At 28.4% G+C, this 25,674-nt stretch overlaps 6 protein-coding genes across 9 annotated transcripts in view; 2 read left to right on the plus strand and 4 right to left on the minus strand.

Moving 5' to 3' along the window:
- Positions 1 to 70: 70 nt before the first annotated feature.
- On the minus strand, positions 71 to 4,512 carry LOC102675020 (muskelin). The gene is made up of 12 exons (XM_006621410.2): positions 4,206 to 4,512; positions 3,917 to 3,986; positions 3,587 to 3,729; positions 3,283 to 3,487; positions 2,928 to 3,120; positions 2,613 to 2,848; positions 2,275 to 2,555; positions 2,040 to 2,214; positions 1,768 to 1,968; positions 1,499 to 1,690; positions 1,172 to 1,414; positions 71 to 1,081 (listed from the first exon to the last, which is right to left on the minus strand). Exons 1-12 carry the CDS (start codon positions 4,337 to 4,339, stop codon positions 845 to 847), a joined length of 2,310 nt encoding a protein of 769 aa, XP_006621473.1. The 5' UTR covers positions 4,340 to 4,512; the 3' UTR covers positions 71 to 844.
- LOC102674890 (ubiquitin-protein ligase E3C) lies at positions 4,483 to 9,325 on the minus strand. 2 transcript variants are annotated; one of them, XM_031513332.1, is made up of 5 exons: positions 8,903 to 9,325; positions 8,309 to 8,767; positions 7,690 to 8,225; positions 5,502 to 7,586; positions 4,483 to 5,443 (listed from the first exon to the last, which is right to left on the minus strand). In XM_031513332.1, exons 2-4 carry the CDS (start codon positions 8,722 to 8,724, stop codon positions 5,509 to 5,511), a joined length of 3,030 nt encoding a protein of 1,009 aa, XP_031369192.1. In that variant the 5' UTR covers positions 8,725 to 8,767; positions 8,903 to 9,325; the 3' UTR covers positions 4,483 to 5,443; positions 5,502 to 5,508. The 2 variants fall into 2 exon arrangements, with proteins under 2 accessions (XP_031369192.1, XP_006621472.1); XM_006621409.2 differs by having other exon boundaries at positions 5,545 to 7,586; positions 8,903 to 9,323.
- Positions 9,326 to 9,448: 123 nt separating this feature from the next.
- On the plus strand, positions 9,449 to 16,387 carry LOC102674588. 3 transcript variants are annotated; one of them, XM_006621406.2, is made up of 5 exons: positions 9,449 to 9,805; positions 10,406 to 10,589; positions 10,665 to 10,858; positions 12,806 to 13,015; positions 13,100 to 16,387. In XM_006621406.2, exons 1-5 carry the CDS (start codon positions 9,625 to 9,627, stop codon positions 15,790 to 15,792), a joined length of 3,462 nt encoding a protein of 1,153 aa, XP_006621469.1. In that variant the 5' UTR covers positions 9,449 to 9,624; the 3' UTR covers positions 15,793 to 16,387. The 3 variants fall into 3 exon arrangements, with proteins under 3 accessions (XP_006621469.1, XP_031369190.1, XP_031369191.1); XM_031513330.1 differs by having other exon boundaries at positions 9,625 to 9,805; positions 12,806 to 16,387; XM_031513331.1 differs by having other exon boundaries at positions 9,662 to 9,932; positions 12,806 to 16,387.
- On the minus strand, positions 10,926 to 12,811 carry LOC102674453 (carbohydrate sulfotransferase 9-like). The gene is made up of 4 exons (XM_006621405.2): positions 12,268 to 12,811; positions 11,881 to 12,197; positions 11,608 to 11,794; positions 10,926 to 11,542 (listed from the first exon to the last, which is right to left on the minus strand). The coding sequence occupies exons 1-4, from the start codon at positions 12,301 to 12,303 to the stop codon at positions 11,030 to 11,032; spliced, it is 1,053 nt and encodes a 350-aa protein (XP_006621468.1). The 5' UTR covers positions 12,304 to 12,811; the 3' UTR covers positions 10,926 to 11,029.
- Positions 16,388 to 16,883: 496 nt separating the features above from the next.
- On the minus strand, positions 16,884 to 19,957 carry LOC102674312 (solute carrier family 2, facilitated glucose transporter member 10-like). Its single transcript, XM_006621404.2, has 6 exons — positions 19,804 to 19,957; positions 19,119 to 19,532; positions 18,489 to 19,040; positions 18,033 to 18,379; positions 17,730 to 17,958; positions 16,884 to 17,631 (listed from the first exon to the last, which is right to left on the minus strand). The coding sequence occupies exons 2-6, from the start codon at positions 19,459 to 19,461 to the stop codon at positions 17,384 to 17,386; spliced, it is 1,719 nt and encodes a 572-aa protein (XP_006621467.1). The 5' UTR covers positions 19,462 to 19,532; positions 19,804 to 19,957; the 3' UTR covers positions 16,884 to 17,383.
- A 148-nt stretch (positions 19,958 to 20,105) lies between these two features.
- Positions 20,106 to 25,674, plus strand: part of LOC102674708 (FERM, ARHGEF and pleckstrin domain-containing protein 1-like) — a 20,750-nt gene continuing 15,181 nt past the window's right edge. The window contains exons 1-10 of the mRNA XM_031513342.1: positions 20,106 to 20,691; positions 21,556 to 21,835; positions 22,340 to 22,444; positions 22,516 to 22,738; positions 22,815 to 22,938; positions 23,017 to 23,104; positions 23,184 to 23,339; positions 23,424 to 23,584; positions 23,698 to 23,772; positions 25,539 to 25,673. Of these exons, the coding sequence (XP_031369202.1) occupies positions 21,650 to 21,835; positions 22,340 to 22,444; positions 22,516 to 22,738; positions 22,815 to 22,938; positions 23,017 to 23,104; positions 23,184 to 23,339; positions 23,424 to 23,584; positions 23,698 to 23,772; positions 25,539 to 25,673 (1,253 nt within the window). The 5' untranslated portion in view covers positions 20,106 to 20,691; positions 21,556 to 21,649. The remainder of the gene's footprint in view (positions 20,692 to 21,555; positions 21,836 to 22,339; positions 22,445 to 22,515; positions 22,739 to 22,814; positions 22,939 to 23,016; positions 23,105 to 23,183; positions 23,340 to 23,423; positions 23,585 to 23,697; positions 23,773 to 25,538; position 25,674) is intronic.

The following is a 25,674-nucleotide window of genomic DNA, read 5'->3' on the forward strand; positions in this document are numbered from 1 at the left end:
TTTTAACTATTTCACATGATGTACAGATGAAATGTTGCAGTAACAATATATTGTATAAAATATCTTTAACAGCGAACAAAGTGAAGCCATAAAAATAGAAGAATATACATTTTTTAATGCATTGCCTATCTGTTGCACTTATGTTGCAATTTCTCATTAACATTACAACATTTAACGAGTTTTCGTTTCATAAAAATTTGCAAAGCATCCCTTCGATATATATACAATAGATAAAAAAGAACTTTTAAAAATAGTCATTCTTTAATTGCTTTAAGAACGATAATTATTTATAGACAAATGTTACTATATATCATAACACAGTAACTCCAATTCGTTGGTAGTTGAAATGGGTTTGAACAACGTAACGTTATTAGAGTGAGCAATTATAATATTTATCAGATCTTAGCAATTATAATATTAATCAGATTTTATAAAATAAAATTTACAAATGAATTTAAGAAATCTAGATGTAGTAAAAACGGCTAGAATTATGTCCAAAATAAACGAAAACTCAATAGAAAAAGAAGAAGGAAACAGACAGGCTAAACACCTTTGTCTCGATAATCGCTTTCTTAAATGTATCATGATGAATATATCTTTCTCTTTTTAATTCATTCTTTATGCAAAAAATTAGATTGTGTAAAGAGAAGGAGAGATTGCACGTCTATATCTGAGAATATTTTTCTCTTTTTAAAATACAAAGAATTACGTTATAAAAATAACGTTTCTTTTTAAAGATAAAAATTGTTTTGATATAATAAGAAATGTCTTTACAAGATAACGAAAGGAATTTGTTTGCTTTACATTTCAAAATATTTTTAGTTAGATTTTAATTATTGTTAGATCACAATGGTAAAAGATCAATCAAATTAGCACGGGGTTGGGTCGATGATTCGGGAAAAAATTCTGTTAGTTTATCGTATAATTCAGTTCTCAAAGTATGAATATCGCGAGTAGTCGAATAACATAACGATGTATCCATGTTAACTAAATTTCCTAATACGGCGTCTGAACTATTTGAATTTGTGGCTTCTCCTAACAAGTTTTGTTCTCTGAATAGAAGGGATGTTAACAATTGAAACTGTAATGAAGAAATGTATATATTTGAAAAAGCAACATTGGCAAGGAGTACTCATGAATCATTTGTTACTGATTAAAAAGATGCTACTACCTCTTTCGTTTGTTCCGCATCATTATGATCAATAATTTCCGATACTTCGGTCTGTAAATATTCAAGCGCTTCGACACTATTGTTCAAAGCTAGTTCTTTAAATTTGTGTTTTCTAATAAGTAATTTGCATTTTTTTAAAATTTGTTCATGAGACGGTCTGCATAATTTTAATTGCCAGAAATCATCGAGTCGTAAGTTAGGAAGACAGGATCTCCCAGGATTTCCTCCAAATAAAAAATGAACCTAATAATATATTATGTAACGTCATTATCATTATAGTGCATAAAGCGAAAAATTCATTATAATAGTATATAATATAAAACAAACCTTTTTTACATGATCATAAACTAATTGATGCGCATATCGTGGACATGGTTCATAATCTTGCATTTTACTCCAATATTTCTCTCCGACATTATCATTTCGATAAATACAAGACCATTTATTGTTTTTAATACTATATACCCAAAAAGAATTTTGAACGCTATCAAATCTTTTACCCTTGTCTTTACTTAAACCCTGAATAAATAATAATTAAAAAAAATTTAAATACCAAGGATAATTTTAATTTTAAAGTAAATTATTATTATACAAACCGATAAAACATATATTTCTCCTAATTCAGGATCAATTGTAGCTCTTTGTGTAAATCCAGCTGCCGGAACATGATTCGAATCTTTAGCACCAAAATCATTAAAAATATGTTCGATATGATTTGTATCGACCTCATATGTGAAAAAATCGCTAAGATCTTCTTTGCCTCTTTGACCCGCGAAAATATATAGCTTCCGCAATCTCTTTAAAAAAATAAAATTTCCAAATTGTATTATATTCATAACATATATTGTATAATAAAATATATACATACAGGATGGAATAACATAGAATGACCAGCTCGAGATCTAATAGTTGGTGCATTAGTAGGACACGGTCTTGCAATGTCACAGGCAAGCCTATTCCATGTACCAGTTGGTACATGATAAGAATATAATCCGGAAAAAATTGGTTCAGTTGAACTTGATACCATACCGTGTTCTTCGGAGCTATAAATTAGATATATATGTTAAAATATCAACTAATAATTATTGTGTTAATCTACTTACTTTGTTGGAGAAACAAGTACACGACCACCAAATATATAAATTGTCCGTTTTTCAACATCCATGGACATTTGATGATCAAAAATTAATTGAGGTCCTCCTACAGCACCCGTATCTTCTGATATTTGTGTCCATTTGTTTGATTCAATATCATAGACAAAAAAATCACTCTTTAAATTTTCCGGCGTTCTGTATTCTGCATCTAAGTATTTACCAAGAGTAAAAAGTTGCCTACGTTCTGGATCAAGGCACATTTTGTGGCAAGATCTCGCGCTTGGACCACCCTATAATTTAGTATTTGAATTCTCTACCAAAAAATACACTTTTTTTTTAAATCTTACCACAGCTTCTGTATCTTTACATATAATGGTCCACTTGTTAGAAGCTATGTTATACACCCACAAATCTGAAAGATCTTGATTTCCATCCCATCCCCCAAAAAGATAAAGAAGTTCTGCACTCGGATCAAGAACCATTTGATGACCTCCTCTCATTCCTGGTTTACCATCAGTGAATGATAACTTAGTCCAAACTGCTCTATAAGTTTGAGCATTGATATAGTCATTCAGGAGACCCACTGTATTGTAAATCATATATTTTCTGAGACTGTATTAGAATTATAAGATAAAAAAAAAATAAGAAAAAAAAATACTCACACATTACTGCATTACTTATAAAACATTCAGCTTGCAAATGATCACCTTTTGTAACTAATAAGTCATATAATCCAGTCAATCTAGGATCCTCAAGTGGAACACCAGTCACTCTTTGTAAAGTATCTACAATTTCTGATTGTTCAAGTTTTCTAAAGTGTTTCATACACAGTCTTATTACTTCTTTTTGGCGGTACTGTAATTTATATATATACATATATATTTATTATATATATTACATATATGTATATATTTATATATATATAACATATAAAAATATATAAACATATAAAAATATAACATATAAAAATATAAAAAATATATTATTCCTTATTTGAATATATTATTCTATATTTACCGCATTAAGCCATTCTATACTAGGCTTTACAATTTTAACATCATCAGTGCCAGTTAATCGCACATGCCAAATAGAAAAATTAAAACTAGGGCCCCAGGATTGTAATGGAACAATCTTTATATATCTAACTGGAAAATAATTTTCCTCATTTCCTAATATATGTTTCAGATCAAAAGTTTCTGGTACTGAATCATTTTTTAATCCACTAAAAAGCATAGATGCATATCAATATATATATTTATTATTTATTATTTATAAATGCATATATATAAATATTTCTTATCATTGCAAATTTAATACGTACTTCTCTAAAAGTTCCATCATGTTTTCTGGTTCTAAACCACCGTATACTTTAAATTTTTTTATATTACACACATGTGTTTTCTCATATTTACCAAATGTAATTGTTTTTACAATCGAGGGAAATCGTAATTTTAATATAAGAAACTAAAAAATAAGAATATTTGTTGTACAAATTTAATGTGCTATATTAATTTTAGCAATATGAAATATTAAATTTTATCTTGACACAATTATAAATAAAGATATATAATTTGAATTCCTTTATAAATTCTGTAACAAGTTTTTCAACACTTTTTGGTAACATATCGAGTTAGTTTTGAACAATGTTTACCTGTGGATAAGTGTCAATATCGGAAGACCAGCGCGATGTCTGATCCGATGGTTTATCTACAAGAATATTTCTAAAAAAAGAAAAAGAGCATGTTAATTTAATACTTAGTAAAAAGTCCGGCGTAATTAATATAATTATTTATTTCATAACTTCACATATAATGGATTTTGTTGTTCAACATAACCATTATTGTAGGTTAGAAAATTATTGCCATGTTACAATTGTTTTCCAATTTGTAATTACAAAGTGTAGTTGGAAGAAAACCATTTAAAATTAATGAAGCACTTACTCTGGCACATAAGATGAAGAAAAGCTGGAGCATTTATAAATTTTGAACTCCAAAACTTTCTGAAAATTGCTATTCTCGTTCGACGCCATGTTACACAAATGACATAAGCTTTTAACACTAAATGTGTGTGCCATTTTTATAGATATATATCTAAGGAAGAACACTGTATAAAAATATAATTCGAAAAAACGATGTAATGTATTGTAATAAATTACTATTTGGACAAATTATAAATTAAATTTTATCTTTTTAACTTTTAACTTTTCAAAACAAAATATTCTATTTGTGTACAACCTTTATTAAAACACTATTCAAATTTAAATAACATATTTGTAATAAATGTATATGACATGTCAGGATTTTTTTTATTATTTACACTAAATTAACGAATTCATAAATACATATATATATATTTATATATATATACACATATATATTTATACATAGATATGTATATATACATATATATATATATATATATATGTCTATTCTCACATGTACATTTGATATCATAGTTGTTGATAGTTATGATGTAATACAAAAAATATACACAATTTACAAGTTATAGGCCAAGGGCAGAAAAATAACAACAAATAAAGTACATAAATACGTTAGGTATATATACACATATGCGTATATATATATGCGTATAAGTTGATACGTATCGAATAGGATAAACTGACGTATTTTTACAAACAATACACATTTGTTCATTGTATTAATAATTGTCTCCTTAATAGACTAATTAATTGGCCCCTCCTGACAATATTATGTTTATTGCCTGATCCGACGAAGATTTATTAAATTATTCTGCCCTGTAGCAGACAAAAAAAATAATTGAAACACAATCTATCTTGTCCTTATTCGCTGTTATAGACAAACACAGACATTTAAAGCACATAATTAACATTGAATTAAATCACTTATCCAATAATGAATTATGACTTTCATTTTTGCATTTTGTTTTCGAATACGGGTACTTAATGTTAATTACGCTTAAAATTTATATACAATCAGGTATCACCGATTTAACTAAAAGAATTCACTTAAAATTAAGATAAATTTGAGCTTTAACTCAATTCAAAACCTGCACCAGCTTGTATTGCATATAAAAGTTTCTCGCGTAGAGTTTTCTCATCTGGAAATTCTGGTAGCTTTAACAGATTCATACAGGTACTAGAAGTCGGTAGGCGATCAACACTGCCAGCATGTTGAATGCAAAAAGGTGGGTCGAGTTCCTAAAAAAATTAATATATATGTATATATATATATATGTATTTATATTTACACATATATCTATTAATTAGTCATCAAAAAAGAAATAACCGCTTGTAAATACCTTAAATCCAAGTAAAGGCGGTCGACTGCAGCTCGTAACAAATTTGAGTAATTGTCCTTTTTGTTGGTCATTAAATTCATTAACAACTTTCCAAAATGCAGTGATTGTAGGATGATCAGGTGCATATCCTCCTGTATAATTAGTGTGTAATTTTAAATCGTTTACATCGACTGGAATTTGTGCACCTGATATCAAAACTTGTAGTTCCTTATTGTTAAACATTTGAAGCCAATCCAGGGGTATTACACTACCTATACCTTGTTTAAATGCGTAACACTGCGCTCGAATCTGTTTATTTAACTTATAATCGGCCATCAAATGAATGTATTCGATACGATTATGATTTGTAACAGGAATATTGGCACCACCTGGTTTCAATTCATCGATCCGTCTTTCACCTAGTTCATCTGATAATACGGTAAAATCTAGACCAAGATCCGCAACATCACCTTTGTAACTTTTTAGATACAAAAGATTTCTATACATAATTGGATCTAAAGAAGCTAAATGATGAACATCAACATCTGATTGACGACCAACTATTTTTGATAGAAAAAATTCTGCAAATGGAAGTTCCACTAATAAATTTTCGTATAAAGCTTTTCCAAGAATTCTACCGATAAAATAATAATGCTTCGGGAAATCATCAACCAATAATTGCACTGTAGGATTTGGATACAACATATTATCCTTGGTAAGCCTAAAAAAGCCTCTATTAGGATCGAAGCTTGTTTTTAATAATTCCGATAAAAATTCTCTAAAAAGACCACCACCGTCTACACCAGCTTCTTCTAAACCAGCTGTATTAAAAAGTTGTACGCGCATTTTTAATCGCAATTCTGGCTCATTTTCCGGTGATAATTTATCAAATGCGTCCTCGTAGAGATAGTTTCTTCTTACCGATATTTGTATCGATGGTCCTTGCATGAAGTGCGTCAATTCACCTTGTTGTTTCGTTTTATCTCGATAAATCAATGATTGAAATGCCACTACTCTATTATTAAATGGTACAACAAATGGTATTTCGCGAAGAAGCGTTAATGTTCGAACTTCTTTTGCAGTGAGAGGTGGCCCTTCTTCTAATTCTTCACGAGTAAATACTCGTAATCCTTGAAAAGGAATATATCCTCTCAATCTACGTCTACGAAATGTGAAATCTTGAGGTTTATCAATTGGTATTACAATATTCGAAGCTATCCAATGACCTTCTGGACAAAATTGTCGTCTCAAGTCTCGCATATGCAACTGACGTAATAAGCCAACTATTACTTTGAATAAATGAGTCCACATTTGTGTATCTTGTTGATTTCGTAGGGAACATGTTGGACCGAGAACAGCTCTTTTATAATCGTCTCGCACAGTTGGTCGACTATCGGGAAATGCAAGCTCGACCAAACCTAAGCAAACGCCTTTTAAATGACTTGATAACAATACTAATTCCGAAGTTGTAAACGGCATTGCTTGTTGTCCGTTAATATCTAATGATTGATCTTGAATAAAAAATTCTGTATCATGTAATGTTGCAATAAGTAGACTGAATAGTGAACAAAATACAGCTAATAGTGGAATTATTTTTTTTGTATCTTCGGTAGAAAGACCAATACCCCGTGATATAATTTGCAAAAGAGGCGTTGCTCCTCCAAATAATGACATTTGACAAGCTGATAATAAAGCGGCCCATAAATTTTTTAAAAATATTGGCTTAAAAGCGAGCATATATAACAATTTATATTTATGAATGGCTAATTTGTTAGTGATCAATAGATGATGACAAAGTTGGCACAACGGTTGTAATATAGCTGGATCTTTGCTTCGATCTACCGCTAAGAGTATTCCTTGAACATGTTGCTCTTCATTCAACATTTCTGAACATTCATGTAGAATATCGGCTTGATCTTGATCAATCATACTTGTGGTTGATTCTGAGTCTGAATCATTCGCTTGCTCTATATTTTCTTCAACAATTAATGGTATTATAGTTGAACTCATAGATGCAAGAACTTGTAAATAATTAATAAGAATATCTTTAGATTTACATGCAGCTGTAATAAAAAGAAAAATCTGTTATTAATGTTCTTATCTATTTTTATTATTAATATTTTATATACTTTTAATTTTATTTTTATTTTAATTTTATATACTTACAAAGTCGATTTGATTCTAAAGATAAAATGGAATAAAGTAAACTTATCGTTGGTTCAATTTCAATTCTATTAATACATTTAATCAATTGAATATAGGGAAATTCTATAAATTCAGATAATGATGGAATGATAAACATTCTTACTGCATCAGACATTTTTGGAGATAATATACTTCTACAAAGTTCTTGTAAAACAAGCATAGAAAAATTATCTTCCTGTTCTATAAAAGAAATTAAATCTAACGGTCGTTTAATCATATCTACTAAACATTTTGAAATTGGAGTTGGAGGAACAGAAGTAGGTTCCAACATAGATGGAACTTTATTATCTATTAATTTTCTTAATTGATCAAAATATTTATGCTTTATCAAATAAACGAAGATGTTTCTTAAATATTTATAACTATTTTCGTGTAAAACTTTTTCTGCATCTTCTTGACTTGTAAATGTTTCTATCACTCTCAATGGTATAGCCAATGAATAAGTTCCATTCATCAAAGCTTCTGAATTATGTTGCATGCACATTCGAAGAATCCATCTGTAGATATAATATTATCTTATTTATATTATCAAATATTGAATAATATTTATTATATTATGTTTTTTTTTTATAGAATTTACCTTAACCTCCATAACCAATCTGAACAATTTACACATTTCTGTTTAATTTCTTGCTGATGTTTCAAAAAATGTTGAAGTATCCATATTAATCTGTTAGCATCCAAAGTATGATTATAAAAGAACAATAATTTTTGGAAATATATTGTTAACTCATCTAGATTTAAATTTCTTCGACCATTTATTTGTTGTTCCTCGTCAAATTCTGTTCTTTTAATTATTTTTGTATTCTTTCTTATTATAAAACCACGCACAAATGCTTGAATTTTTAATGCTGCATTATGTTTTTTACGCTGTTGTTCTCGTTTTAAACGTTTTAATTGAGCATGCTGTAGTAAAACTGATTTTTCATCTCTTCTACTTGCACCTGCTAAATTTTGTTGTGGTTTACGTCTATAATCTCCTTCAAAACTATACATGATGCTTCGGTTTCTTTTTAATAGTATAACATTCCTATTTGTTCTTTTTTTAAAAAAAAGAAAAAAGAATAATATAAGTTAATATTGCTTTCTTTATATTCAAATTAATATTATAAATTTAAAAACAAATATTAATATAGATTTAACTATTTTTAATATAATATTTTTAACTACTTACATTATAGGAAAGATGATAATGATAATTTTACCTAATTATTCACAAGATTCTTCTTTAAACATAAATATTTTGCAGTAAAGTATCATTTCTTAATAATAGAAAAATATTGTCAATATTTTTTTTTATTTATCTTTGCATACTTGACAATATTTAATGTAATACCAAAATTATGGTATCGCCAATTCTATTCAGAATTTTAATTTACTTCTAGGTAAAGTTAAATTCTTTTTCCTCTATAAGGTTAATATCTACAAAAACTATTACTTTTTTCTCAATTTATATTGTGATATAATTTACGTTGAAAATTAAACTATAAGCATATTCTCAGAAATATGTTTATTTCAATGTCAGCAAAGAACAACAAGCACTAGATCGTATGTATACGTCTAGTCATCAAATGCTCGCCATATTTTATTTTACGGACATGTTGAAAATCGCAACTATATAATGCGCTTGCGTGTATGCATGTAAGCTTGTGTATATATAAAATTTATATATGTGTATATGTTTATGATTTTCTTTTCGATGAATGAAATCAATTATATAAAATTAATTCTCTTTTTAGAAAAAATAGCTTCATAACATACTTGGAAAGAAATTTAATAACATAAAGTATATCATGTCTAATAAAAACTTAAAAAACTTCCAAACAAAGAAAAAAGTGGAAAGTATATAGCTGATTTCGGAACACGTTCTTTCATTTGCGTGAAATTAAATCAAGAATGGCCGGGAAGATGGCGGCGGCAGAGTTAAAACATGATAATGTTTCGTGCTATGAAACTGTGAAAAAAAATGCATCAGCAATAACATTACATAGAGAAATAGAATGTTATCAATTTAGATTGTTAGACTTGTTTTACTACTTGACTTCTGTCAGTTTTTTTTTCATCGATATAGCAACAGGTGAACAAAGAATAAAAGTGTATATACTATATAGCTATTCCTGAAAAAGAAATTCTTTCTATGGAAAATAATAAAATTTATTAAAGAACATGTTTTAATAAGTGTAAAGGATCATTGGCAAATTGATGTATGTTTAATATATTTTGTATGTAAAGTAAAATATCGTAATTTCTTCAATTTTTACATACATATACGTATATGTGTATATATATATTTATGAATATATGCATACATATAATATATATTATAAATATACAATATGTATTGTATTTGTATATATTTTAATAATGTTATTATAATCATAATAATATAAAATTCACATTTTAAAATTATCTATGATGATTTTTAAGCAATTTTTTTTTCTTTCTTTCTTTTTTTTTTTAATTTTAATATAAAATATATAAAAAATGTAAATTTTATTGAAAAATTTTTCTTAAATTCATTTTGATTTTCTCTAGATCTTAGATAAATATAAATTTAAAAACTAATAGGATTTTTAAGATTTTTTTTTTTTTTAATAAGAATTGTATTTCTAATATTAATATATATATATATATACAAAAAAAATATAAATATCATTATAAAATATTTTTGTTATAGATAGTATTGTTTTTATGAAATATTTTCTACAAGGCCAATTTGTTTGGGGATGTTTTGCTTTGAGTTTTACAATTTTACCTGCTGGTATTATTCAAATATTTAGTTTAAGATGGTATCACAGCGATGGTTCTATTAAAAATATACATTGGTTATTGCACTTTTTATTCTTAGGAGTTTTACACAGGTATTATTTTATGTTTTCTTATAATTAGTTTTGTTATGCCTTTTCTAGATAAGGCAAATAATTTGATTTTTCTAGGTATTTAATTTTACTTTATTCCACAATACATTCATTAAGGAGCAAACGATTTATGAAGGATAAAAATTGGGTATATAGACAGGAAAGTGATATATGTATGTTGCATTTATTTGAGTCATTTATGGGGGCTGCTCCGCAATTAATATTGCAACTATATATTATGGCAGTATTACGTTATACACCATTATGGACAAGTAAGAGAAAATATAAAATAATTATTTCAACTAAAAAATTAAAAAAAAAAATAGAAGCTGTTAAGTCTATGGTAGAGATTATTATTGCTCAAATTGTATTAATAAAAATTATTAAACGTAATTATTTATCACACTTTTATGTCTATTATTATTTTTAAATATTTTAAGATATTATATAGGTAAATAGGAAAAAAGTTTAAAATCATTTTCATAAACTTTGTTAACTTCATCAAGCAATGATCTAGGAACATTTTGTATATATTCTTTAACTAGAGTAGTAGTTGTAACTCCACGTGGATTTATATTTTTTAAATCATTTTTTTCATACAGATATTCATTTAATCCTAATTCTTGTATTAAAAATTTTTGATCTCTATCAAAAGTATCGAATTTTAAAATATAATTATACGGAATTAAACAAGGTTCACAAGTATCAATAAATGGTGCCCAATGTTCATCAAAGTATTTTTCTTCTACTATAAATCGAAGAAATTCTGTAAATGTAGGTTCTAATTTCGTTTCATTTGGTTTTCTATATCGATGATATTTGTGCGTAATATGACGTCCAAATCTTTTATAATAATAATCTCTTCCTTCTATATGTTCCAATTTATCTCTATATGCAGAAACAAGACGTTCAAATGGATGGCGCACTATCAAAAATTTCGTTGTTGTATTTAATTTCTAGAAATAGAAATTGTTTACATAAATAATTAAATATATTTTGTTATCTTATCTTATATACATACTTGATATGTTTTTTTAACATCTCGATCACGTGGAAATGCTTTTCTAACAATTGTATTAATTTGTAAAATATTTCTACGAATTAATTCCATAGCTGATTCAGTTAATACACCTCCAAGCGTAGCAAAATGCTTCATCCAAGTAGAACTTGCTGCTTTATATATAGGGCACCAGGATAATCCATGAATTCTATATAGAATATATAGAATATAAATTTATAAATTACATTTTACAATATAACATTTTAAGTATAAAATAAATTGTTATCTACTTACGTATCTATAATCATATTTGATAATACATTGTCTAAATTTGAACTTGTTCTACTTATGGTTTTACAATATTGTTCTAATTCAATTTTTCTAGAATTCAGTTGTTCTTTTATATTTTTCATTTCTTCTATTGAAAACATGGCTATAGATTTATTACTTATCAGATTGCTATGCTTATTATTTTCATTATTAATAAAATTTTTAGTTCTCATATATTTGTTTATATGTAAACATGAGTTACATAGCAAACTTAATATTAATATAAATGACATAAATGTTATAACAAATATCATAATTAATTTTAATAACGTAAGTTGCCTCTGTAAGAAGAATATAAATATTTTTTATTTTTATATTTATATTAAATATTTATATAAAAGTAATACTTACTTGTAATCCTGAGAACATGTTAGCAAAAATATGCATACATTTCACTTTTAAATAATACAAATATATTATTGTTCGACATTTAAATTCTTATATCTGAAGAATTTTTAAAAATAATAATATTTTGACATATAAATACTTTAAATATAATAGTATAATTTGAAGAATTTGGGAGGAAACTGAAATTGAATGACTACATATCTTCATATCCTCTGGTCCGCCCCCAAAGATAACAGAAGCACAGGAATATAGATATTATTCATATTATTTTATCTTCTTTTATCAGAATGTAATGTGTTTTAGTGTTAGAATCCTATTACATGGCTACTATCTAAGCATTCTATTTGGAAGTTTGCAGCACTGAAACTTTAAAAATAATGTTCTCTTCTCTTAGAGTAGGGTGGGTGTTTGAAGTGCTAAAAATACTATGGCTTCCACTGCCACTGTCACTGTCACTAACTAAAGATTTTACTGGATGTATACAAATAATAATTATATTCAAAATGACATTTAATATATTTTTAAATAAATAATTAAATAGGTTTATCTGCCATAGTCTCCTTTTGTTCGTTGAGCTGGGCTATAGGTACATATACAAAAGCTATGCAAAAAATAAATCCTGACAATAATGAAGCAACATGGATAGTATTAATTCTTCAGGGTCTTTGGCGAGCTGGAATGTTAATATCCAGAATAGCTGTTTTGGTTTTAACAGCAGTCTGTTTAAGACAATGGTCTTTATTGTTTCTTGGTAAGTATAAAAGTGAGTTAACAAGATTGCTCAAAATAGATTTATGTCTTTCATATAGCGTGTGTTCCGTTGTGAATGTTACAGGATTCCACTGGCTCTTTATGACCATTTGGGTACTTCTTCAAAACACAAATTTTTGCCCAACTATATGGGAAGAGCGTATTTATAATTGTATTATAGGATTGATTTATTGTTTTGATTTTTTTAATTTACGTATTGGTAAATCTCGATATAGAGTATTTATATTTTATTCCATCATTGTAATAGAAAACATAGTCTTTTTAGTTGTGTTCGTGTTATATTTTAAAGATATTATTAAAACTGAAAAAATAATAATAATGACTAGTTTTATAATTGGAGGAATGATGATTGGCTTGATAAGTATGTTGTTCTATTATGGAAAATTTCATCCGTCCAAAGTTGGAAATATATCTGAGACTGGTGATAAAAAATCTGAGATTGTAACCAACAAAGCTGTTACTCCTAGATCTTTTAAACAGTATTATCCTAACTCGTTTACGACGTCTTCGTGTTCTATCGATCGTTCTCAAAGGACCACTTCCGAGGAAATCACAACGGACAAACAATATTTATTGACGAACATCGTACAAAATTCGGAATGTACGGAAAACGGTGTTATCAATCAAACTTGCCAAATTGAAAACGATTCACCATCAACTGCTGTTTGCGTTGTTTCGGAATGCGAGTCGGCGCACAACAATATTTCAAAAGACGAAAATCCATCGTCGAACATTTTACCGAGTAATGCATTTTCCATAGCTGATAATACTTGTGAATATCTTGAAATTCATGACGATCATAACAATTCGAACGAAAAAGATATTCATCGTCAGAAACGTAGAGGTATTTGTTTGCCGACGATTCACGGATTGGATATAGACAAAGATGTTTCAACAAAAGATTCAAACTCTTGTCTTCCATTGCAAAAGAGACGTGGTATTTGTTTCTCGAATCAGCTTATTCTTGAAATGGAAAGTAACGACCAAGGGAAACTTATAACCAATAGAAATTTGATACTGGATATAAGTACGAAACACAACGAATCAGAGAACTGCTCTTTGAGTAACATTTGCAAAGATTTGAACAGTATTACAATGTTAAGGGACAGAATGGAGACTCCAACGATATTTAACGAGAGTTGCGAAAAAACAGAGGAAACGGAAAAATTAACTAAAGAGTTACAACAGAGGGACGAAACGATGAGTTGCGTTACTTCGATTCACGATTACGAGAACGTTTGTCCTCTTGGTGTGGCTAGGCCACCATGGTGTATTCGTAGTTGGAAAGGATATACAGATATAGAAACGTACATCCATGATGACAGCGTTGTCAGAGATAGGAGAAGGGATACATTAACGAGCACAACAACCGGCACCACTTACAGTTCAGAATTTTCCGACACCACGTGCGCAAGCTCGATATTAAGAGGAATTCTAAAGCAAGATGATTATCTTGACACGCTTACATATGATTTGATAGATTCGCGAGAATTAAAAACTGCATACAGTGAGGATATTTCTACGAAAAGAATCGCTGATGTAGACGAACAAAATTCCATTCTATATATCGCAAAGCCAGTGGTAATAGATGACAAAGGTGGAATGTTCGCGCTAGATACCATATTGGAAGAGCACGATGAAATGGCCACGGAAGAAAAATTTGAATATAATCAATCCAATTGTGATTCAGTTAGCACATTAGTTAGCACGATAGATCAAATCAGGAAATATACGGCCGAAAATTCTCCTAGACATGTGTATCACACGACGGGTAGTCAATGGGAAGATTTTGATCCGAAAAATTTGATAAAGAAGGCCCAGCTTACGAAGGCGTTGTTCAAAACTGATCTCAAAGATCCTGTTACGTGTAGTAGGAATTACATCAATTGTTTGGAGGAATCGGAATCTATTATTGGAGAAAAAGATGAGATTGATACTATTAAAGATTTAGTCAAATATTGTACGATAGAATCGATTAAGAAGACACCATTGATAGACGCGATACTTTCTGATTCGCCAATTTTAGGAAATAAAACAAAATTACAAAAACAAGCATTTATTTCCTCTCGAAAAGATGAATCTGATTCGAAGGAAAATGATTTGTACGTCGAAATGAGTCCGTTGGTACCTGTTGAAAATGTTAAGATTGTACATAATAATTTATCCGATACAATATCTTCTAATATTACGAACGTTAATTCAAATTCTGCAGATACGAAACGGTTAGATACCACATCGTATATTTCTACACAATTGGTGAAATCGAACTCCGATAATACGGAAAAATTGGAACCGATCTGCGATAAACTGCGTAAAAAGCCGATCAATTATCCAAAACGAAAATTTTCTTTATTAAAGGAGAAATTTGAATCCAAGTCGCAACTAGTTTATGTTGTTACTCCTAATAAGGCTATTAAAATTGGACAATCCGCTGCTTCTCCCGAAATCGAGACATCGAAAAAAAATGTTTCGGTAATTTTAAAAAAGTCGACCGATTATATAAAATACGATAAAGAGAATTTAGCCCCTATCGCATCGTTTAAAGTTTGTTACGAGAAAAATACTTCGAACGATAAATCTCATTCAAATCGAGAAAATATCGATCTTATTTACGAAAACGATAAATCTTTATGCAATAATGATTTAAATTTGAAAGAAAGAAGACATATCTTTTTAGAACAAGTTTTATCACCTCCAAAATTATTAACTTGGAATAAAAAAAAGTCTTTTAGTGGGTCTACTGTAAAAAAGATATAAAAAATATTTACATTACACAACAAAATAATATTTTTAATAAATTCGTAAATAAGATTATAATAATGATTTAATATTATTAATATACTTATTTGTTTATTAGGCCAAATGTTTTTGCAAGAGAGTGATACTTAATTTTATTTTCATATAGAATAATGTTATTTTTTTATATTTTTTACGTGATTAGTTTTTTAATTGACCAATAAGAAAAAGAGGAAATAGAAACAATGTATATAGTATAGTTTATAAAATAATCGAATTTATTATGAAATATATGGATGCATGTAGATATACATATATGTGGATTAAGTGATATAAAGAGAAAATTACTATTTTCATAAAAATGAAAGAAATTATTTGAGACAATTATTATGTGTATGTATGTATGTATGTATGTATGTATGTGTGCGTACATAGAGAGTGAGAGATTAAAACAGAAGTATTATATTTTCTATATATTTTATTAGGTATATAAACCAATTGTATCTTTGTCAAGTACAATATTACATTTTACAATATTGTAAATCTGCAATAATTATATATATGAAAATTATTTTTATATACAGCAATGTTATATATAATAAAAGATTTTTACATAGTGATATTTATTTTAAATGGCACCAAAGAACATTGCAACATTATTATTATTATATGTAAAAAAAAAATTGCAAATCAATATCAAAATGAATATTATAAGTGTTAGTTATTTAAAGAAGTATATACGCATAGCGATACATACGAAAAAATATGAAAAAAATAATATTATTTAAATGAAAAAAATAATATGATTATTGAAAAATCGTAAATATTATATGTCATATATTTTCTTATTCAAATGTCAAATATTTATTTCTAAACATAATTTAAAATCTGCCTTTATACTATAAAATATCTAATTTTATATATCTACCCTAATATTTGATTACTAATTTTTCAATTAAAATTTCCACACAAGTAATTACGTCATGCAACGTGTCATTAAATAAAATCAACACGAATTATATATAAATTTTTTTAATAGAATTGTTATTAATAATCTCTTGTTTAATAAATTGAAAGAAGATGAAAAGATGAAATTAAAAACCTAGTCAGTCTTTGGCATCAAAAATGATTTACATATTTTGACATTTCTATTACGTTGTGTGATATGTTCTATAATAATCGGCAGTTATGATAATATATTTTTGGAAGTACACGTGTATGTATTATCGACATACAATACTTATTTGAACACAATATCGTATAGAAGAGTTTTTAAAATAAATTTTTGATAATTAATTCATTAATGAGATTACACAATTAATTCAAAATGAGATAAAGATAATACTTAGAATACTTTCATCGACATATAAGGATTATATATGTTTATTGGATTATCTTGAAATTTATCGCAGTTTTTAAACTATTTATTTTGAAAAAATATGTTTTTTTTTTTTTTTTTAATAACTTCGAAACAAACTTAATCCTAAACCAGTTGTTATAAAATAATTTTTAGTAGTTCAAAAATGATTTAGAAATTACTTTAAATCTCAATAATAAAAAATTACAGGAACTTTTGGGATAATCCAATATTTTGATAATTGAAATTTCATTTTCAAATTAAAGTACTTTGTCCGTTATTTGTATTTTCATTATATCGTTTTATCCATTGAATGTGACAAATGAGCGGTAAACTGCGCAAATTATTGCATATACGCGTCCCAAGAGAAATTTTTCTTAATTCTTGAGCAATTTGATGTAAAGATTTGCCTTTTGTTTCAGGAATGAAAAGAAAGACGTAAAATATTGTAACGAGACACATGAAACTATAAAATAAATAGGACCCAGCTAATGTCAATGATTCTGAAAGAAGAATAATTATGTATGCATAATTAAATGAAAAATAATACACATATATATTTTTTTAAATATATAGAAGAAAAGAATAGAAGGAAACTTACTTGTCATAGCACTGACAGATTCTGTAGCAATAATATGAGTTATCCATATTACAATGGAAACAAAACTGATACATTTCCCTCGTACTGCTGCAGGAAAAACTTCTGTGAGATTTAAAAGTGGTACTGGTCCAAGTCCTAAAGCATATGCTGCTTCATATACGAGTAACGTTATTACTGCTAGAATACGCAAACTATCGGTTAAACCATCCGAAACAGCAATATTTTGTATCTACAATAAAATAGAAGTAATTTAATTGAATGCCATCAATGCTCAATGAATCTGAATAAATGAGAAAAATATACTTCGCAAGATGCTTTGATTTGTGTCCATGTTTCTGGACTAGGTGGTACAATAGCTAATGGAGTCGGTAGTAAGGGGAACGGCGGTGGTGATCCAGTAGGTAAAATGGTATGAATTTTAACTTCTTCATTACGATGATTCTTACAATGATTATTCATAACATCTAGATTGTCGTCTCCCCTATCTATCGTAGCAAGTAAAGATAGTAACGATATTGTAGTCATGCAGATAGTTGCCGATGTAATTAGAGCTGTTCGTCGACCACATCTTTCTACTATGATCAAAGATAACATTGTACTAAATACCTTCACGATAGCCAGCGATATTAAGGCTGTGACTTCTGCAACGTCTGTATAACGAATGAAGCAAAAAATATTTGTTCGAATTAAAAAAAAAGAGAAAGAGAAAGAGAGAGAGAGAGAGAGAGAGAATAAAAAAATAATGATCACAACACTTACTAGAACAAATACCTAATAATGCAAACAATCTTGGTGCGTAATATAAAACTTGCCGTTTGCCAGTACCTTGTTGAAATATCAGTAAAAAAGCCATAATCGTTAGAGTCTCAAAAATTGTGTACCAAGCTTTCTTTGACGATGTTTTCGAAACATTTGCCATTCTTTTATAAAGTAAAAACGGTGGAGATCGTTGAAGAAATATAATGGTTATTATACAAGCGGTCAAAGCAGGTACGGCTGTTATGCCGATGGAAAATCGCCATTGATAATCAATATTTTTGATCGCAGCGGCAATGACGGAAATCAAAAATCCAGTAGCTACGCCCAATTGATATAATATTATATTATATCCGCGTTTATTTAACTCGGATACTTCTGCCATATATATACAATGAGCTATGGCAGATACAGATCCAGAATATCCGCAAATCATTCGAGCGACAAGTAATAAAATATAATGATTTGCCAAAGCTGATAATAAAGCGCCAAAAGTTAGAAAAACTAACGTCAATATCATGGTCCAACGTCGACCGAATGAATCGATCAAAAAACCTATAAAGTATTATATCATTAATATTATTTATTTCATTCATTTTTATTTTTATTTTCAGAAATTTTTTTTGTACATACCACCGGTTAAACCACCAACAAGAGCTCCAACAAACCAAATACTTATAACAAAATCTTTTTCAAAACAATTCAAATTGAATTCATGTTTGATTAAAGGAGCTATAGGTTTTGCAATGCTCATATCACTTCCAAAAGCAATACCTGCTAAAATTGCTACCATGGAAACAAAAATATTTTTATTTCCAGATGTTAATGGTGTTAAATTATCATTCTCTTTTGGGAGTGGTTTTCTTAAATTTTTAGGAGGTAAACATTGATAATCATTTGGAACCTTATTTATAGATTTTTCAATAGTTTTATTCGCACTATTCAATAATATTGCAGTATCTTCTTCGTCTGACATTTTTCATCAATATAATTATAATAATTATATATATATCAAAATCACATTAAGAAGAATTATATCCTTATATCCTGCAACATGAACATTTTATAGAATATTTATAGACTAATGAATAAACGAAGAATTTTATATTAATTTCAAAATAAATTAATTATGATTAATATATTAGTATAATACATATGTATTGAAATGCTATTAATGACTTTTTCAAATATATAATTGATAAAAAAATTATTTCAGAATTTCATAATCATTCACACGTATTCATACGATTGAGAATATATTGAGAATATATTGTAAAATAATTTAAATACTATACACATGAAATAAAAGTATAAAAACCTCTATTGTTTACTTTCGTTGATTTGACATTTGTGGTTTGTAGATAACTGAGAATTGACAGTTGTCGTGACGTTTAGGTATGAAGCGCCATCTTACGAAATACTCGAAACAAACGAATTCAGCTATGCGCAAAAGCAAGGTACGGCTTTACTTTCCCTATCAGGGAAATCAGTGTATCTATTGGAGATACGAATAAGAAAAAGATAAATGGTAAATATTAAATAAGTATACATAGTTGAAGAAAAATTTTGATTTCTTTTTATTTTTAATTCTCAAGATATGCATATATAAAAAATTTGAAAAAATGGAAAATTAAAAAAATCGTTATATCTATGATACAATAAAGTTGTTTTTGAGCGATTCGAGTTCTCGAATTTTCTCGTGGATGTCGCTGTTTGTGTTCTTTTAGTGTGGCTCCGCCCTTGGCGTACATCGCGCGCCGTAGAAGCAATGCCAGTAGTTAGTTGTCTATTGGACTTGAATTGGTCAAGGTATGTTTCGGAAAATCGAGTTTTACTATTTCGTGATTCGCTACGTTCAGATGTTACCATTTACATTAGTTTATCAATGAATTATTTTATTATTCGTTGCATGCTGAGAACCTCTGATATTTCATTTAATTTATGCCAAGGCGGAGACGTGTGCTCCATAGATGTGTAATGTGGTTCAATTTGGAGATTTCCTTGTTCGCCGTTCAGGGATACATAGAGATCATTCGTGAAATCTACTTTCGGGGTAGTAGTGGGGTAAACGACTTATTAATAATCACGAGTATTGCGAAAACGATTTTACAGCGGGAGTGCCGGTGCATGAGTGTTTAGTGATCAATGAACTCCGCGTTGCTGTATATTGGGGCGTGCTGTCACTGATCTTATTAAACCGGCAGATGTATGTACGAAAGAATGCAACATTTCCTATTGTTTTATAATGTAACGTGATTGATCTTTTAAAGATCCCAGGCCCCGCCTTTTTCCGTTCGATTTAAGATGCTTCGTTCTTGGATCCATCAAGACGATTAAAAATGATTTTTTGATTTATTTATTTCTTTGAAATTTGATATTTTATATAAAAAATTTAATAATCTAATATGATCGATGAAGTTATATTACATAGTACTTATATATTTAAATTTTTAAGATCATTCATTGATCGACAAATCAACACTTGCAACCCTTTCAACCAATCTCTTAACGTATTCCATTAGCATCGTTCGATTAGTAGTATAATCGGTATAATCATAGTTTTGACGTAACATCGTTCAGTCTTTTTGTTAAAATAAAATAGTTTAATAGTGAATTGTCGGACGATAAATAGCAATTAGTAATTATGTAAACAAACGTAAGTATCTTTTTGTAAAAAAATATGAAAAAATATGAAAACATGAAAAAAAAGTTAGGCTAATTGCTTTTCATAATAAATTATAATCTTTGACTTTTAATGTTTGTGGATATACTTTTTTCGTCATAATGTCGTAATATTTTTTGTATTTTATAAAAAATTGTAGGTGATATATGTATAAGATTTTACGATGCTATTCAGGTATTATTTACTTTTAAATCAAAAAAATAGAAAAAAAATTTTAAATAATTTTTCTGTGAGGATGTTTTCTGGTTACTTAACCTTTTATACTATATATTGTTAACAATGATATGCAAATATAAAAGATTTATACAAAAGATTTTTCATATTTAATTCAATTTTTTTTCTTTGAAAAGAAAAATATATCAAAGTGTATTTAATATTTTGTTACAGATGACAATGTAATAGTGAATTAGGAATCAAGTTTTCCATAAGGAAATAATTTATAATAGATGGTCATTCTACAATTCTCAGTAGATGACTGAAAATGAACGATATAGAAAGTATAAGCATGAAAGGCAGTGGAGGATCTAAAATGCCTCATAGTCATTCAACTCCAGCAGGTGTAGATGGAGGTAGTAGAACTCCTCCTACGACACCTAGGAAAGCTGGTAAAATGCTTGCTGTTCGTGTACAGATGTTAGATGATACAATTACAATGTTTCAAGTTCAGGTAATTTTTACAATAGTTTTTTGTGATATATTAAAATTTGAAATATAAATTTAGAAACAAGAGTTAGTTAGAAATACTTTCATATTAAATTTACAATGAAGACATTTATATTCCATTGTTTCTTTTTTTTTATTAGAATATCATAAAATATATATTAAAATTTTTAAGAATAGAAAAAAAATTTTATTGTTTATGCATATATATATATGTATATGTATATGTACATATATATATATGTAAATCTACTTTTTTTACAATAAAAAATTATTCACTTTATACTGTTTATGCATATATGTATAAGACTTCTAAACGAATAATTGGAGCATATAATTGGAGGTTATACTATAATATGATGTATTGAAAAAAGTATTGATATATTGATTTTATAAAATGTTTAATAAAGTATTTAAAACAATCATTTTAGAAATAATATAAGATAAATTGAGCACTTTTTATAATAAAGAGAAATTAGATTTCACTATTCTGAATTTATTTAAATTTTAGGCAAAAGCTTTAGGAAGAGTATTATTCGATCAAGTTTGTAAGCAGTTACATCTTTTGGAAGCTGATTATTTTGGTTTGGAATATCAAGAACTTAATGGAACAAAAGTAAGAAGTTAAAAAATATATTGATAAATACTTATGATTTTATATACTTACCAATGATATTTTAATTACAGTATTGGTTAGATTTAGAGAAACCAGTTTGTAGACAAGTTGGATTATCTTTGATAGATCCGTTATTAAGATTTTGCGTTAAATTTTATACACCTGATCCAGCGCAATTAGAAGAAGAATTTACAAGATATTTATTTTGTCTTCAAATTAAAAGGGATTTAGCTCAAGCTTTGTTACAATGCAACGATAATACAGCAGCTTTAATGGCGAGTTATATCGTCCAGGGTAAATAACAATTCATTAATATTATGATAAAAATAAAAAGTGGAATAGTATTAGGACAAATGATTAATTATTTTAGCTGAATGCGGCGATTATGTGATAGAGGATTATCCAGATCATACATATTTATCAACTTACAAATTTGTGCCTCATCAAGATCAAGAACTAGAACGTCGTATTATGGAAAATCATAAAAAACACGCGTAAGATTTTCTTTTTATTATTCCTTAAATATGTAATTTGTATGAATGGTTTGAAAATATGGTCATTTTGTCAAACAGAGGTCAATCACCAGCAGAAGCGGATCTTAATCTGCTAGAAACAGCACGTCGTTGTGAATTGTACGGAATGAAAATGCATCCGGCTAAAGTAAGTAAAATATAACTTGTTTATTGTTTTTTAATAGATGGATAGATATAGAATCATTGTATTTCATTTATTATCAAAGGATCACGAGGGTGCATCGCTCAATTTGGCAGTGGCACATATGGGAATAGTAGTTTTTCAAAATTTCACTAAGATAAATACATTCAGTTGGGCTAAGATCAGAAAAATCAGTTTTAAAAGAAAACGATTTTTAATTAAACTTCATTCAGAGGGTTACGTAAGTAGATATTGTATTTAAATATCGTTGAAATTAGAAAGAATCGAATTTGAAAATTGATCGTTTTCCATTTGATGATTGTAGGGTTATTACAAAGATACCGTGGAATTTTTTTTCGAAGGGCGCAACGAGTGTAAAAATTTTTGGAAAAAATGTGTAGAAAATCATGGATTTTTCCGTTGTTCAGTGGTGAAACGAGTGGTACGACAAAAAACGCGTGTTCTCAGCCGTGGCTCATCATTCAGGTATGTGAATTTATGGTGTAAAAAATGTTATATTTTTTTTTTTGTTTCTAATAAACGCAATATTATTAATATTAATTTAACGCAATTTCTCGATATTATTTCTCGATTATTAGGTATAGCGGAAAAACTCAGAAACAAATAGTGGAATTTGTACGGGATAATTACGTGAAGAGGCAAACGTTTCAAAGGTAAGTTCGATCATTGACGTAAAATGTCGTTTTACGATTGGACAAACTATTAATGATATCAAACTAGTAATGTGTAGATAGTGCATGCGTATAGTTATGTACTGTTCCTCCCTTAACGCTGGTTTTATATCATTGAGATACGTTATTATATTTTAATTAATAAACGCACTGATCTTGCGTGGTTAAGACGGGAGGTGGCACGGTCTTGCTTTTGCCGGGACATTAATTGGTATTTATCACGTCTATCGTTGTTTATGTCAATTTTAATAAGTAGAAAGAAGTATTTAACTCTGTTCATTTTGTACTTCCGTGTGTCAGTGTTGCCTGCTCGGACAGGGGTGGCGGGGAGTCAGGCTCACCATCAGGCACGATAACCCGAATGATCAATGTACCCTCTCTTTGATAGTGTGGTCACTAATTCTCGTCGTTGTAACGTAACACCTAATGATACGTACACTGCAAAAGTTACCATATTTCACTCTGTCCCAATTGAATCTTTTTATCAAATCAAATATTTATCCAAGTAGACTATTCTACGATATAGAGAATAGAGATTATCTTTCTTTATAATAATTTTATCCTTGTACATATAATTATATAATATAGGTGTACACGATTCTTTATCACGCAATATCGATGTTCAATTTACCAAACAATACCGTATTAGAGCGAAAAGCATCGTGTACTCATCGATAAATACGCGTCACCGTTTGTGTATGCACATTCTTATCAAAGATCTCGATGTATGCAAAAAATTGAGCATGCAAAAGTAACGAATATTCGTGCGCAAATCATTTATGCGTTATGTTACTCTAACGAGTTATTTCGATTATCAAAAATTAGATAATATATATAGTTTGAAATACGTATCGTACGTATCGGATTGGTTGAGCGGTAACGGTCGTAACGATAATTTTAATAAAAAGTTCAATAATTATCTCGACTTTTTTTTTTTCAATTTTTCTCTCTCGTACTATGTTATTTTTTACCTTATCGTAGCTGATCTCGAAAAAAGGTCATGAATCTATTAAAATAATATATATTTTGCGATTTTGAAATAAACTTGAAAGAACTAATTTTAAACGCAATTCTTGTAAAAAATAATTTAGATATTTGTTTCAATTTTAATTTCAATTGCAATTACGATGCCACCATTAAAGATGGTTAAGATAACTTTAAATTTTTAAAGTTAACCAGCAGCTATTCGCGTCATAAATTATCCAAAGAATCATAGCGATTATATTATAAAACAATTTCCTTTTACAAGTATTTTGTAAAATCGATTATTCGACAATAAGAAAAAATTTTTTAGGGAATATATAGCGTAAGATGATATCTTATTTATTCTATAGGATTTTGTACGATTTTTTATCATTTCGAGAACGTAACTTGTGATCGCGGACGCGATAAGTGACACACATTGAGAATAGCAAAGGAATATTTACGAAATATTAAAAGGGACATAAATAGATAGATAGATAGATAGATAGATAGATAGATAGATAGATAGATAGATAAATAGATGGATGGATAGAGAAATAGAAAGAGAGAGAGAGAGAGAATGAGTGAAGAGAAGAAAGAAGAAAATAAAGTTGCGACCGAGTTAATCGAATGAAAGTTAACGAGAAGAAAAGATATTATGTTACGAAAGATAATAATAATAAGAAGTCAGAAAAACATGCGAAAAAACATTAGTTAGTTCTGAACAGGCTTGGCAATTTGGTAGCCTAAGTCTGATGCTGAACTTGACTCTCTCTTGCTCGCAGGTCCAATTCGTTCCGGCAGACTAGCGGTGGTAGGGCATTGCAGGGCTTGGAGGGGGGAGGCTATCGTGGGGCCACTCCAAGCAGCTCCCTTATGGGCAGCTCCAGCATCTCTGCCCACCCCCTCCTGCCCCTCGGC

This window comes from Apis dorsata, unplaced genomic scaffold (assembly GCF_000469605.1).
Source record: "Apis dorsata unplaced genomic scaffold, Apis dorsata 1.3 scaffold_631, whole genome shotgun sequence".
Taxonomy (NCBI): Eukaryota; Metazoa; Arthropoda; class Insecta; order Hymenoptera; family Apidae; genus Apis; species Apis dorsata.